The sequence below is a fragment of the Corythoichthys intestinalis genome, chromosome 14 (genome assembly GCF_030265065.1).
Source record: "Corythoichthys intestinalis isolate RoL2023-P3 chromosome 14, ASM3026506v1, whole genome shotgun sequence".
Classification (NCBI taxonomy): domain Eukaryota; kingdom Metazoa; phylum Chordata; class Actinopteri; order Syngnathiformes; family Syngnathidae; genus Corythoichthys; species Corythoichthys intestinalis.
Genome location: NC_080408.1, coordinates 13,057,658 through 13,073,627, shown reverse-complemented (window position 1 = coordinate 13,073,627; position 15,970 = coordinate 13,057,658). Strand labels below are relative to the sequence as shown.

At 38.3% G+C, this 15,970-nt stretch overlaps 1 protein-coding gene across 2 annotated transcripts in view; it reads left to right on the top strand.

The window, feature by feature from the left end:
* Positions 1 to 6,325: 6,325 nt before the first annotated feature.
* nadkb (NAD kinase b) overlaps positions 6,326 to 15,970 on the top strand; it is a 31,062-nt gene continuing 21,417 nt past the window's right edge. Inside the window, exons 1-3 of one of the 2 annotated variants that reach the window (XM_057856857.1) lie at positions 6,326 to 6,540; positions 11,271 to 11,540; positions 11,624 to 11,707. In XM_057856857.1, the coding sequence (XP_057712840.1) occupies positions 11,272 to 11,540; positions 11,624 to 11,707 (353 nt within the window). In that variant the 5' untranslated portion in view covers positions 6,326 to 6,540; position 11,271. The remainder of the gene's footprint in view (positions 6,541 to 11,270; positions 11,541 to 11,623; positions 11,708 to 15,970) is intronic. The other variant, XM_057856856.1, reaches the window with a different exon arrangement.

Sequence of the window (15,970 nt, the reverse complement as noted above, 5' to 3'; positions counted from 1 at the left end):
TTGTTGTTGTTGAAAATTATATGCAAAGTAGAAGACCGTCTAAGGTGCTAGTCACATGATCTGTTTGAAAAATAATTTTGACCCATTATAAAAAAAATATTTTTTTGTTCATTTCATTCATTTTTGTTGCAGTTTCATTGCTTTACAACTTATATATATAGTGGGGCAAATAAGTATTTAGTCAACAACTAATTGTGCAAGTTCTCCTACTTGAAAATATTAGCGAGGCCTGTAATTGTCAACATGGGTAAAACCAGGGCTGGCCCAGGCCATTTGGGGGCCCTAAGCAAAATAATGCAAAGGGGCCCATATTTTTGGTTCACGATTTCGTCACAGTGTACTGTAAAACCCATACATGCAATCCAACCCATACGTCCATATTTTGTATATTAATCAGATTTTGTTGCACTGCATACTTCAAACTTCTCACCCCAAATGATTGTCAGTACTTACATTAGATAGCGCCAAACCTTTTTTCTAAAAGAGGAAAGAAAGAAGTTAAGGAAGAACCTTTATTTTTCAAGCTTGTAATCAAGTATCAAAACTCACAAAAGTCAAATAAAGCAAACTGTAGTAAACAAAATAGAATATAAATTAAACAATTGGCAGATTGGGGGCCCCCTAGTGGTCAGGGGCCCTAAGCAGCTGCATAGTCTGCGTATAGGCTGGGACAGCCCTGGGTAAACCTCAACCATGAGAGACAGAATGTGGAAAAAAACATCACATTGTTTGATTTTTAAAGAATTTATTTGCAAATCATGGTGGAAAATAAGTATTTGGTCAATACCAAAAGTTCATCTCAATACTCTGTTATGTACCCTTTGTTGGAAATAACAGAGGCCAAACGATTTGTGTAACTCTTCACAAGCTTTTCACACAATGTTGCTGGTATTTTGGCCCATTCCTCCATGCAGATCTCCTCTAGAGCAGTGATGTTTTGGGGCTGTCGTTGGGCAACACGGACTTTCAACTCTCTCCACAGATTTTCTATGGGGTTGAGATCTGGAGACTGGCTAGGCCACTCAAGGACTTGAGATGCTTCTTACGAAGCCACTCCTTTGTTGCCCTGGCTGTGTGTTTGGGATCATTGTCATGCTGAAAGACCCAGCCTCGTCTCATCTTCAATCCCCTTGCTTATGGAAGGAGATTTTCACTCAAAATCTCTCGATACATGGCCCCATTCATTCTTTCAATTACACAGATCAGTCGTCCTGGTCCTTTTGCAGGAAAACAGCCCCTAAGCATGATGTTTCCACCCCCATGCTTCACAGTGGGTATGGTGTTCTTCAGATGCACTTCAGTATTCTTTCTCCTCCAAACATGAGAACCTGTGTTTCTACCAAAAAGTTATTTTTTGGTTTCATCTGACCATAACACATTCTCCCAGTCCTCTTTTGGATCATCCAAATGCTCTCTAGCGGACCGCAGATGGGCCTGGATGTGTACTGGCTTCAGCAGGGGGACACATCTGGCAGTGCAGGATTTGAGTCCCTGGCGGCGCATTGTGTTACTGACAGTAGCCTTTGTTACTGTGGTCCCAGCTCTCTGTAGGTCATTCACTAGGTTCCCCCGTGTGGTTCTGGGATTTTTGCTCACCGTTCTTGTTATCATTTTGACGTCACGGGGTGAGATCTTGCATGGAGCCCCAGATCGAGGGAAATTATCAGTGGTCTTGTATGGCTTCCATTTTCTAATAATTGCTCCCACAGTTGATTTCTTTACACCAAGCGTTTTACCTATTGAAGATTCAGTCTCCCCAGCCTGGTGTAGGTCTACAATTTTGTCTCTGGTGTCCTTCGACAGCTCTTTGGTCTTGGCCATAGTGGAGTTTGGAGTGTGACTGACTGAGATTGTGGACAGGTGTCTTTTATACCGATAATGAGTCAAAACAGGTGCCATTAATACAAGTAACAAGTGGAGCCTCGTTAGACCTCGCTAGAAGAAGTTAGACCTCTTTGACAGCCAGAAATCTTGCCTGTTTGTAGGTGACCAAATACTTATTTTCCACTCTAATTTGGAAATAAATTCTTTAAAAACCAAACAATGTGATTTTCTGTTTTTTTTCCCACATTCTGTCTCTTATGGTTGAGGTTTACCCATGTTGACAATTACAGGCCTCTCTAATCTTTTCAAGTAGGAGAACTTGCACAATTGGTGGTTGAACATATACTTATTTGCCCCACTGTAGATAGATTCTGCTTTTTACTCCTTACTCAATCCTCACAATTACATTTCATTAAAAGTGTTTTTGCATGGGCCTCACAATGGACCATGAACACAATTAGTTCTGCATTTAGCACAAAGTTCACTAGGAGAGCCAAAATGGATTTAAGCCTCACAGAAGTGGTCTGTCTGAGCGAGTGGACACACTACAAACAGAAAACAGGCTTGCTGTCCCATCCAATGAAGCACAGCCAGGCTGCCGGACACTTCACACACAGGACCAATCCCCAAAAACTAGGGTACTAAACTTTTCTTGCCAATGATCTTGAATGGATTTGGAAGAATTAAATAGCAAGCGCCTTGGCAACCGAAGACAGAAATAGACTTGGAGTAGCGGTAGGTGGGGAACCAAAACCCACCGACCGCAGGTTCCACACACCTCTGCTTTGAATGACGATAACTCGGGGGCGGTGCCTGGGAGGTCAAAGACCCCCCTTGAAGCGTTCAAAAGTTCAACGACTGAAAGTATTTGCTTAAGTACGTGTGGGGAAGACAGTAGGAGCACAAGCACTGGGTATCAAGTTCTGTGGAAGCTTACTACAAATAGCACACACATAAGAAATAGCGCTTTTTTTTTTTTTTTGCAATGCCATACAAATTTAGATCCAGCTAAATAAGAATGGATAAAAATTCTGAATAATGATAATTGAAAAAACATTTGTAAAATATTCATTCACAAAAACACTTTTATTTGAGCTGATGATTTAACTTTTATTCTGATTCATGTCAGGTCAAATGAATTTAAAGCCCAAATCATCAAATGTGTAGCTGCTAAAAGAAGGCTTCACAGACAAAAATTCTCAACATATATATATATTTTCAACCAAAAAAGTCACTTCAACAAAAAAAAATGTGAACGCAAAAAAAAAAAAAAAAAAAAAAAAAAAAAAAAGCATGTGAAAGCTATTTTTCTTTGATTTTTTTTTGGGGGGGGGGATTAAAGTCTTTTTTTTTTAATTGAAGCAACTTTTTTGATTGAAGTAAGGTGATTTGTGTTTGGGCCACATTTTGGCTAGGACATTTTTGTCCGAAATAATTTTGACCCATTATGTTGAGTTAATTATCAAGGGTTGATTGAATATTTGCTTGATTGATTGAATATTTGCTCGTGCTCATATATACTTAATACATACATAATACATATTGCCATATTTTTTCTTATTTGATATAACCAGTAAATGATTATTGCTTGCTATACTAGGTTGTAGTATAATGTTTAAGTGTTAAAAAGTGTTAAAGAGGGTCGGGGTGACAACTGCCTTGCTTCATGGCCGCAACATTGCGTAACTAGACCTTCTGGAACATCTTCAGCACCTTATGTCTAGACTTTCGAGGACATCTTCCATTCGAGGACATCTTCCATGGCCGCAGCGTTGCATAACTGAAGTGTCTGGGTCATTCTGACCACTTTATCTAAGTGTCTTTGCTTACACACGTGTATTTAGTTAGTTCCACCTACATGCTCACACATAGCCAACCAAAATCACATGGGTGTCTCCAGCTCCTTTCTGTGTTAGGACCAGTGTTGTTAATAACGGCGTTACAATATAACGGTGTTACTAACGGCGTTATTTTTTTCAGTAGTGAGTAATCTAATTAATTGCTTTTCTCATCTTGGCAACGCCGTTACCGTTACTGAGGCGGGAAAGGCGTGCGTTACTATGTGTTACTAAGTTGGTTGAATAAAAAAAGTCGGAGACGGACTCACGGAGACGAGAGAGCAGAGCAGGAGTGCGTTGCAAACGCGATGCTAGGTGGCTCTAATAATACCTGACTGTAGCCTACAAACTACGCCCACATGATACGGTAGATATCACATATTATAGAACTAGATGCAAATGTTAGACGCGGCTGCATTGGCAACATGTTTAAGGACAACATGCGTTAGTAAACAGCTGCCATCTTAAAGCAGTAGACCTCTCAGGAAGGCTCTGTTGTAGAGATCCTTCCCAGCGAACCTAACTTTTTTTTCTTAAATCTAAAATGCTCATAAATCGGCAAAATTTTGACTTAAATCTATCTTTAAATGATGAAACAGTTTTAAAACTTACACATGTTGAAAGTAGACAGAAGGGAACTAATGCAATAGCGGGAGCAATTTTAACAACTTTAACAGTTGATTCACAACTTTAAATGACTTCCACACATAGCAAAGGTTACTATCTAGTTATCGCAATACCCTTGTGTCTAGTTAAGTGGAGGGTAAAGAATTGGGCTAGGGCCAATTGTCCCAAAAACCCTTTAAACTTCACATTGTGTGTTTTTTTTTTTTTAAAAAAAAAAAAAGAAAATGATCACTAGTTACTTTGCCAAGTGACTAATTACACTTAAATTCAGGTAACTGAGTTACTAACGCAATTACTTTTTGGGAGAAGTAATTTGTAACTGTAATTAATTACTTTTTTAAAGTATAATTAACAACACTGGTTAAGACAAACCCCTAATAAAAGAAAGAGCAAGGAGTTTAGTTTTAGATAGATTTTGGTGACTATACAGCGTAATCTAGCATTTCACTGTCTAGTCCCTCCTTGCTCTCCTTGGCCAAGAAAACTGAGTGTCTTCTCTCCTTATTTTTGGGTAATTTTATAAATGTCTACCTAAGGGTCTATTTTTGTACTTGACACATTACAAAAAAATTTTTTTTTTGTTCATTTCATTCATTTTTGTTGCAGTTTTATTGCTTTACAACTTTTATTTATATAGGAAAGTCAATTACATGCAATGACACTTTTCGGCCACCGGGGGAGGGGCTGGCCTCCCCGCCCCCCCCCAATCCGCTTTTTAAGCAAATGACCCAATAATAATAATAATAATAATAATAATAATCATTTCAAAAATTCCGATTGTATGTAAAGCATTGAGGGAAAAAACCTAGGGCTGTCAAACGATTAAAATTTTTAATCGAGTTAATTACAGCTTAAAAATTAATTAATCATAATTAATCGCAATTCAAACCATCTCTAAAACATGCCATATTTTTCTGTAAATTATTGTTTGAATGGAAAGATAACTAACACACAAGACGGATAAATACATTCAACATACGGTACATAAGTACTGTATTTGTTTATTATAACAATAAATCAACAAGATGGCATTAATATTATTAACATTCTGTTAAAGCAATCCATGGATAGAAAGACTTGTCGTTCTTAAAAGATAAATGTTAGTACAAGTTATAGAAATTGTATATCAAAACCCCTCTTAATGTTTTCGTTTTCATAAAAGTTGTCAAATTTTCAATCAAAAAAATAAACTAGTATCTCGCCACTGTTGATGTCAATAATAATTACGGTGCTGAAACCCATAAAATCAGTCGCACCCAAGCGCCAGCAGAGGGTGACAAAACACCAAAAAACACAAGTAACAAGTGGAAATGACACTTTGCTGCCATTTTAATCTGTTTGAGCGGGGCATGTGCGTTTAATGTGTCAAATATTTTAACGTGATTAATTTTTAAAAAATAATTACCGCCCGTTAACGCGATAATTTTGACAGCCTTAGTTTGAACGCAAAAATAAATTTGAAACTAAAAAAAAAAAAAAAAAATCTGAAAGCTATTTTTTTTTAATTTTTTGGATTGAAGTCTTTTTTTTTTTTTTTTTTCTTTTTTAATTGAAGTAGGACATTTTTGTCTGAAATAATTTTGACCCATTATAAATATATATATATATTTGCCATTTCATTCATTTTTGTTGCAGTTTTATTGCTTTACAACTTTTATATACATATAGGAAAGTCAATTACATGCAATGACACGCTTCGGCCACCGGGGGGGTGGCCCTGGCCCCCCTTAAAATCCGCTTATGACCCAATAATAATAATCATAATATCAAAAATTCTGATTGCATGTAAAGCATTTTGGAAAAAAAAAACTGATGGCAGATTTGACATCGGCTACCAAAAATAGAATAAAAAATTGTAAAAAGAAAACTCATGTTAGAGAAACTTGAAAAAAATGTTGGCCTCTGTAGCAACTGCAGTATGCGCCGATCCTCACTCATGGTGTAATTCTCCATCTAACCGCTAACGGACCAAAAACGTCGCTGTTGCACTCACTGCGTACCAACTCGTGTCTGAATACGTGTACGAGTGAGTTACGCGCGCGTGACCGCGCCGTGACGTCAGCTCACTCTCGGTCACGCGGTGCTTTAGCTAATGTCACTTTCGGTGTTGTTTTGGCACCGGTTTGTGTGCATGTAAGACAGTTCATGAAGAACATCCGTTTCCCTTCAGACTTACGACGCTGCTTCGAGTCCCGACGATGTCATTCATCATGAGCCTTCATCTTCATTGTATTGCATTGTCGTAACTACGGTGCGTACTTCTTGACAGCTATCTGGCTAGTTATGTTAGCTGTCAACAAACGAGAAGAGGCAACTATTATGTTTATATTTACGACAAACGTGTCTTTATATACAAGTTTCCATACTGTTATTGGAGAAATGCTGACACAAAAGACTGAACAAATAATTTAGCCAGCTGGTTAAGATTAAAGGTTGTTTGTAGGACACATGTTGTATAATTGCGTCTAATAACGTCATAAGTTTAGTACTGTGAAGGAAGTTGTGTTAAGGTAGAGCCACCAAGGTAATTATTACTTTTTTTGTGTGTGTGAATGTGGTTAAAACAAACAAACAAAAAACCCTCCTGCTACAAGTGTCGAAAAATTATTTTAAAAATAAGCTCAGACTCATTTTTTAAAAACTTTATCTAATTGTAAACATGCGCTGTTAACCTTCATTAAGAGTAGCAAAACATAATTAATTAGGGCTGCAGCTATCGATTATTTTAGTAGTTGTTTAATCGATGAACTAGTTAGTTCGAATAATCGAGTAATCGGATAAGGAACATAAAAAAATTAAAATACCTGAGCTGAGCCTCAAATGGTATAAAATAAAAAACGAGGCTCTATGTACAACAAAACAATTGGCTAACATACATAGCATAAGTCTGCTAGCTTAAATGCTATAATCCTCAAAATTTTTTTTCTTTTACAATTGTCTTAACAAATGGTTCAGACAAATATTCCCACAAAAAAAAAAAACGGCTAAATATTCTTTATGAATGCATTAAAAAAAAAAAAAAAAACATTAGCTCAAACAAAACTTTAGCTTATGTTAGTTTTAACAGGGAGCAGCTGGATTCAGCGACGTGAAATGAGGCAGACTAGAGGGCAGTGTAGCCACCCCAATCAATAAAACTAAATGCTAACACTTTCAAAACAAACCATTACAACGCCCCTTTAAAAAACGAGTACTCGAAGCAGCAAAATTTAATTCGAATCTTCGATCAATCGTTGCAGCACTATAATTAATACCCCAAAATATCTATTTTTTACAAAAAGATCGGTCAGTTTGACATCTATGAGTCAATATCCTAATATAAAATAACCCAGTAGTAATTTCACTGAAAGATATGTGTTAAAATTAGGGGATAATCCAACAACAATTTGCCTTTCAGACCCCGCATATTGGTCAGCTTTCTTTCTGAAAGAAAAAAAAAGTCCTGTGCTAAAGAGAAAAGCAATCCCAATGACAAAGATTTTAACATGTATTTTACAAATGAAATGCCTCAATGAATCATTTTTTTTTCTAAATAATGCGAACTTTTGCTTCTCGCCCGTCTCCCTCTCGCTTCTCACTACTCGGAGCTTTCCAGTCCCAGCATCTCTCTCTTAAACTGATCGTGCATAGTGTCTTGTTTTGAGCTTTTTGTTGACAAAGGTATATAACACACAACGTGCTGAAAACTTTGTTTCTTTATTAACACACGGAGCTAACAGCACGAACAGAACTTGTGGCTCTCTGCAGGCTGTGCCTCTCTATCTCACTCCTGCATCACGTGACCAAAACAACAGTTCCGTTGCGTGCACTTCAGGGTGCCTGGGAACACATTATATCAGAATATTTCACATAGTTACGGACATTACAGTATAAAATAAAATAAAATAAAATAATAATATGCATGAATTCCTTTTCAAAACAAATCCCAAGAATTGCATGTTGTTTATAAAAATTTAACGTCATTTGAAAGAGTTGGAGATTTGTTGATGCACTGAAAAGCTGGACCAACAGATCACGCCCCTAACATTTAAAAAAAAAAAAAAAAAAAAAAAAAAAATGCTTGAAATTTGCGGCATCTGGGGAGCAAGCAGCGAGGCTCAAACGGTAGAAGGAAGATGGTTCAAAATGAGTCGGAAAAGCACAAAGAAAAGAAAGAAAAAAAAAAAAGTCCCACGGCATGGCAAGTGGACATTTGAGTGTTGTTTTCGGCACCATTTTCGGCGTATGTTATGGGATCTGTGCCGATCTCGTCATCCCTGCGCTGTCATATGTACTTTGCGTTCCGGCACCTTATGATTTACAAATTAAGCACTGGCTGCAATGCATGTTAGGAGGCATGTTGGACAACAACAGTGTTGACAGCAGGTGGCAGCAGAGGTTTACCGTCTCCTCCAAGGGAGCAGTAAGGGCCAAATGAAGCTTCTTGAAGCAATGAAGCTTTACAGCCAATGGCGAACCGCAAGCAACACGTCGCTTCCGCTCATTAATATTCATGACATTAGCTACTGTTGCTAAGTAGGGAAAAGCCACCGTTTGTCCCTAATAGGAAATGAATGGAAATTGTGTACGAAGGAGATGTTTACAGAGCTAAACCTACCAATTCTCTCCGAAAATGATGTGCCTGGTGCCAAATTGACTGGCAAAGATGTGGAAGAATATAAAAATGTTCAGTTAAAGAGATGGCTTTAGTAGCTTTAATGTCGAAGGCTGAAAAAGACGAAAAAAATTGAGCCGACCTTAGCTTTTTTATCGACGCGACTGACAATGACATTCTTCTGTTTCAACAAGCTATCCTTTACCATCAGCCCCGTCTTTCTTATTTATCCTCTGGTTGTCCTACGTCTCTTACTGTTCTTGGGGGTAATTTAGTTAGTTTTGTGTAGCGATTGCAAATGCTACTCAGTGACAGCCAAAGAACACTTTTTTATTTTTTTCATTGATAACACATCTTAATCCTATAATTTCCCCCTTATTAAAGTTGTTTTTTTCATATATATAACAGAAACGGTAACAGTGGCAGTCAGATACCATTGTAATTCTTTTCAGGTCATTCATTGTCAGACAGAAGCAGTACGGCACAACGTTACGCTAAAAAATAAGTTAAAAATATAAAAATGGCTTACCTCCTTGTCCTCTGAAAGACCATGCCAACCCAACATAAGGTTTACTGCATATGAAATGTGAATGGATTCACCGAGCTGGTGTTAAAGTCCGCGCAAGTTGATTCGGTCTTCACGTTTTTTCCTGCCGAGTTTTTGGTGTCCGGAAACGTATGAAGAAAACATCCTTTATGTGTCGTAATGTCTAGAGTCGTTTTTACGAGGGTTGTTCCGATCATGTTTTTTTGCTCCCGATCCGATCCCGATTGTTTTAGTTTGAGTATCTGCCGATCCCGATATTTCCCGATCTGATTGCTTTTTTTTTTTTGCTCCCGATTCAATTCCAATCATTCCTGATAATTTTTCCCGATCATATACATTTTGGCAATGTATTAAGAAAAAAAAATGAATAAAACTCGGACGAATATATACATTCAACATACAGTACATAAGTACTGTATTTTTTTATTATGACAATAAATCCTCAAGATGGCATTTACGTTATTAACATTCTTTCTGTGAGAGGGATCCACGGATAGAAAGACTTGTAATTCTTAAAGGATAAATGTAACTTTGTATATCGTGGCTAAATATTGCCATCTAGTGTATTTGTTGAGCTTTCAGTAAATGATACTGTAGCCATGCCCAAATGCATGATGGGAAGTGCAACCATGACTGTGCTTAGTGCTACCAATTGATATATCTTCTCTGCGTTGGGAAATAAAATAGGGTGTTAAGAAAATGATCAATTACTACCTTGCTTCCCCACATTGCTTCCCATTATATTTTTAATTGTAGGGAGAGAGATTGTAAGGCTTTAGCCATTCAAAACAAGGCTCCAAACGCTGCCAAAATTCACTCTACTCATTTTACGCTGCCTTTTAGCTCTTTATATAGGTAAAAGGGCGCCATTACAGATTGAGCGCGACAATGCGTGAGTGGGTCGTGCAGTGCATTCATTAATTGCGTTAAATATTTTAACATGATACAATTTTTAAAAGATTAATTACCGCCGTTATCGGGATAAATTTGATAACCCTACCTTAAGCCTAAACTAAAGACTCTGGATAAGTGTAACATTATGTCTGTAACGTTAAATACAATTATAAAACAATTTAATTAAAAAAAAATAAAAATAAAAAAGGCATGTCCGATATTTTTTTGCCGATTCCGATACTTTAAAAATGACGTGATCGGACCCGATCGATCGATCGATCGGGACATCTCTAGTTTCTACAAGTTCCAAAAAAGCAATGTGTGATCGGCATGTTCGTTTTTGAAAGATTACTGGAGAAATGTAGCACAAATTACGTTGTGCCTATGCGAGGGCGGGTCTATAATGTCCCACTTAGGCTTTACTTCTGCTTTGCGATGCGACGTCACGGTCTAAAAATAGCCTGCGTTCGGTACGCCATTGGTTAAAAGCTTCATGGTGGTTCATTTAGTATTATGACATTCGTATGATGCTACTGTAACTGTATATAGTGCGACCAGTTAATATTTTTGGTGTAAATATCCCATAATACAGTGAGGACAGCTGCGGTTTATAGGCCAGTGCGGCTTATCTATGAACAAATGCCGTTTTCGTGTCACATTTGGTGGGTGGCGGCTTTTAGTCAGGTGCACCTTATAGTGCAAAAATTACAGTACATAAATATTATTTTAAACTCATTCTGTGTCAAAGACATGCTTTTATGGGATTTTTCCACAGGAAGGGTTGTTGGATTGTCGGCGGATGCTCTACTATGAATTTCAACTTGGTAGACAAAGTCAATTTTATTACTAGTAGGAGTCTTGTGTAAATGAAAACTGAAGAAAAATGATGTTTGCCTTGTTAGATGCGCAGCAACAGTTTGATGTTTTCGCTTTTGCCCCGGCGCAGGATGGATAACTCTGAGGGCGGCACGTCATCCGAGCCCGAGAGCGGAACGCCACGGCCGTCGTCCCGGCAGCCCTCCCGCTTCTCCGAGCACGGCGAGCCCGGATTACGACGGGAAACCAAGCAGCAGCGACGACGGCAGCAACGACGGCGGCGGGGGGATGGTCAGGAACAGCTGCTCCGGGAGACGGCACGGCAGAGGTTGCCGGGCCAACGCGAGCACTCGGAGGCGTGCGGCTCAGTGAGCGACGCAGCGGAAAGTTCGCCTAAGAGGTTTGCTCGGGCCAAATGCCAGCTGGTCGCTCATGCCACTGGCACAAGAGGGTTGACTTGACTTCTTGCTTCTCCCTTTGTAGGAGAGCTCATTTCCTTCATGGACCCTATCCAGCCACTAACTTCGGACCCAAAGCCTGCATTCTGCCTAACCCCACTTCAGTCATGTAAGCGACCGCGTGTTTGTGCACTGAAAGAAAAAAAAAAGAAAATGTACATTGTCTGCAAATAACTCAAATGTGGTCAGGTGACTTCAATTCCCCTTTTTCTAAATCACTTAAAGGAATGCTTGGAAATCCAACCTAGGAATTATGTTGGTGTAGTCAGTGATGTTACACATCTTTATGTAACACTAAATTAATTCCAGGCTACGTGAGTTTAATAAGCTCTTTATGTTAATATTCTTTGAAAGTATTATGTTGTGTTAAAACTGAGTATGTTTACATGGACAAAATTCTTCAATCCGATCAGCGTTTGGATTAAAGTTATGATTGGATAATCTGTGTTCATGGACACTTAAAATATTAGGTCTAGCGAGTTCAGAATGTCAGTTTGAACAAATTATTTTGACGTGCACAGATTGACGAAGCGTGATTATTGTAAATACGGTAAGAAGCTAAGTTTTTAAAGAAGATTATAATCAATTTGCAGGTTTCTTTGACGCTAGCATAATAATGTAGTGTACACATTTATAAAAATCTTAATTTTTGAACCAAGTGCTCGCTAAAATGTTCAGTTACAAACAAAAACTTACCATTTGAATTAGGACTGCACAAATCAATTATTTAATCCTCTAACACTTGATTAAGCGTATTTTGTCTAAATTTACATGCCTTTGATTTTGCCTTCATATTTCAAAGAAAAAAATATTCACAGTGGCCTGGTTGGGTCTCTTTTTAGGACACCATAACTAGAGATGTCCCGATCGATCGGCATCTCGTTCGATCGGGTCCGATCACGTCATTTTCAAAGTATCGGAATCGGCAAAAAAATATTGGACATGCCTTTTTTTTTAATATATACAGTTGGGAGAACAAGTATTTGATACACAGTCAATGGGAAAACCCATTGGCAGTGTATCAAATACTTGTTCTCCCCACTATATATTTTTTAATTAAATCGTTTTCTAATTTTATGTAACGTTACAGACATAATATGTTGCACTCATCCAGAGTCTTTAGTTTAGGTTTAAGGTTGGGTTATCAAATTTATCCCGTTAACGGCGTTAATTAATTTTTTTTACAAATTTATCACGTTGAAATATTTACCTCAATTAACGCATGCGCTGGACGACCCACTCACGCATTGTCGCGTTCAATCTGTAATGGCGCCGTTTTACCTATATATAGAGCTAAAAGGCAGCGTAAAATGAGTAGAGTGAAATTTGGCAGGCTTTGGAGCATTTTTATAATTGGCTAAAGCCTTACAATCCCTCTCCCTACTATCAGAAATATGGTGGGAAGAAAGGTAGTAATTGATCTTTTTCTTAACACCCTATGTTATTTCCCAACACAGAGAAGATATATCAATTGGTACCACGACGCACAGTCACGGGTGCACTTCCCATCATGCATTTGGGCACAACAGTTAAATGGCTACAATATCATTTACTGAAAGCTCAACAAATACACTAGATGGCAATATTTAGTCACAATATAAAAAGTCACATTTATCCTTTAAGAATTACAAGTATTTCTATCCGTGGATCCCTCTCACAGAAAGAATGTTAATAATGTAAATGCCATCTTGAGGATTTATTGTCATAATAAACAAATACAGTACTTATGTACTGTATGTTGAATGTATATATTCGTCCGAGTTTTATTCATTTTTTTCTTAATGCATTGCCAAAATGTATATGATCGGGAAAAATTATCGGGAATGATTGGAATTGAATCGGGAGCAAAAAAAAGCAATCGGATCGCGAAATATCGGGATCGGCAGATACTCAAACTAAAACGATCGGGATCGGATCGGGAGCAAAAAAACATGATCGGAACAACCCTAACAATAACCTCATGTCCAAACTGTTTTTTTTCTATTTGGGACCCAAAAAGACAAAAAAAATCCCTTTTTTTTGTTTGTTTTTTTTTGGTCAAAATTTGTAATATTGATGTCCTATTGACAACCAAACATGCTGGACGAACCATTTTGAAGCTTGATAATATTTATTCAACTTGTTAGGATAAACATTCAACAGAAAAATGAGACTGAATTGTTTTATATTTGACAATACAACACAAACAGCAGGTATGGTCATAGGCGTTTTTGGCACAATTATAACTGAACTACAGCTTAAATAATGGTTTCGTTTCTGTCAATAAATTTAAGGACCTACATTTTGATGTTTTTGGCTTTAAACAGCACAATCATGAACACTCATTAAGGGATCAAAAGTAAAAGATCTCATGTTAGAGATCCAAATAACTGTAAAAAGCGTAAATGTATAAAAAGTAATTTTTCTGAGCCACAGCACAAAAGTTGTTTGAGCCGAAGAAACTGTTTGGAACATTCTTGCGGAAGGAGTGCCCTTGTAAGCTCAGTGTCCCTAGAAGACCTGGAAGGTCATGGAAAATAACTGTTGGCTGACTGAACAAATATTTTTCCTGCTGAAGAAAAAAAAAAACTTTACAACAGTCGGCCAAATCAAGAACATTTTCCAGGAAATAGGTGTTTGTGTGTCAAAGACAATCAAGAGAAAACCACCAGAGCGAAGACCGGATTCACCACAAGTGTCATGGCCAGGTGGGCATGTATAGACCCTACCCACGTGACGTCACAACTCCTTCCTCCTGACTGGTGCCGCCCAATTGTCCGTCAACACATCATGTTTCCCTGTTACGGCTACGTACATTCCTCCTATTTACGACATGTTTTTCTGCTCGTTAACATTAATAATCAAAATGGTGAAGGCGTGTGTGGCGGTCGGTTGCAGTAACAGAGAAGATAGACGGAGAAGACGGAGAGACTTGAAGTTCTACCGGATTCCGAGAGACCCGGAGAGAAGAGAGCGAGATGGGCTGCTGCAATTCGACAAGAAAACTGGGCTCCAAACGATTACCACAGATTATGTAGTAGTCATTTTATATCTGGTAAGATGCATTTAATATATATTTAGAGGGTTTTGGGCTGACAACCACAATTAAGATCATTGCTAGGCTAATCGCCGACAACATACACGTATGTATGTAGTGAGAGTGCTATCGCTAAACCATATAAACATTAAAAGCCCTAACTCCATTGACAAACGACATGAAATACATTAGACTTGACAGTGGATGTTAGCAAGAACAAAAGATTTTGAATTGAAAATTTCGTAACTCACCTTTCCAAGCACAAGATAGATTCCTGCCGAATTTTTGTGGACGAGGACCTGTTTCACCCAACCAGCAACAAAGTATTTATAAGCCTCCAAGCTCTTAAAGTTTTTCAAACTTTCGTGAGAATAGGCTGATTTTGTGTGGACAAGATAGTTGTACAGTTCAGGGTAGCTAGCAGATGTCAGGCAAATATGGCGGAGACAGCGGGTCGAAAAACATCGATTTAGGCATCAAATATGGATCTGGCGAATGGATAAACTGAAGCTTTTCCACATAACGCCTTTTATGCAACGCATCAAGTGAGTTTACGGCATCCGAAAGCACCGGGTCTTCCATGAAATGCGTTATAAATTGCTCGATCAATTGAGACCATTGATAATACGGACACAAAATGACGGACAAGTGGGCGGAACCATACAGCGAGCACGGGATTTTGTGACGTCGGTGGGTAGGGTCTATAGCTCCCAGTAAAACTGCTTCCCTTGTGTTTTTTGAGGGAGTGACTGCTGACAAGAGCATCAGAATGGATTTCTGAAGCATTTCGGGCAATATCGTGATGCCAAGTGCTTCGAAAGTCATTGGCCGCCGCTTTGCAGTGCAGATGAATAATGAACCCAAAGCACACTGCATAGAGGTGTGATGTTTAGCAACAGTAGAGTCAATCACCTGACTTCAATACAATTGAACATGCATTTCTCTTACTGAAGAAAAAACTGACAGTAACATGCCCCAAAAACAAGTAAAACAAACCAGAAGAGAAGGCAGGTTTGGAATATAAAATTAGTGAAATTGACTTGAAATTTCAAGTTAAGCTAACTTTTTTGTTATTTATTTACAGTATTTACATCGGAGTAATCAGTACTAGACTGTTCGACTGATAGAAAATGCTGTCTTACGTTTTCGTAAAACATTTTTTAAATCACGTGTGTGTGCATATGGACATTGACACTGTACGCCTTGTGTAACTCAGTGAGATAAGGGGGGGGGGGGAACCAGGAACGCCGGGATTGGTTGTTTTGACTCGGAATGGGAATGGCTCATCGAGGAAGCGAGTACAGATGCTTTACTGTCACTTGGTATCACTTTGTTAGTTTCCCTTTGAGTGTGTGT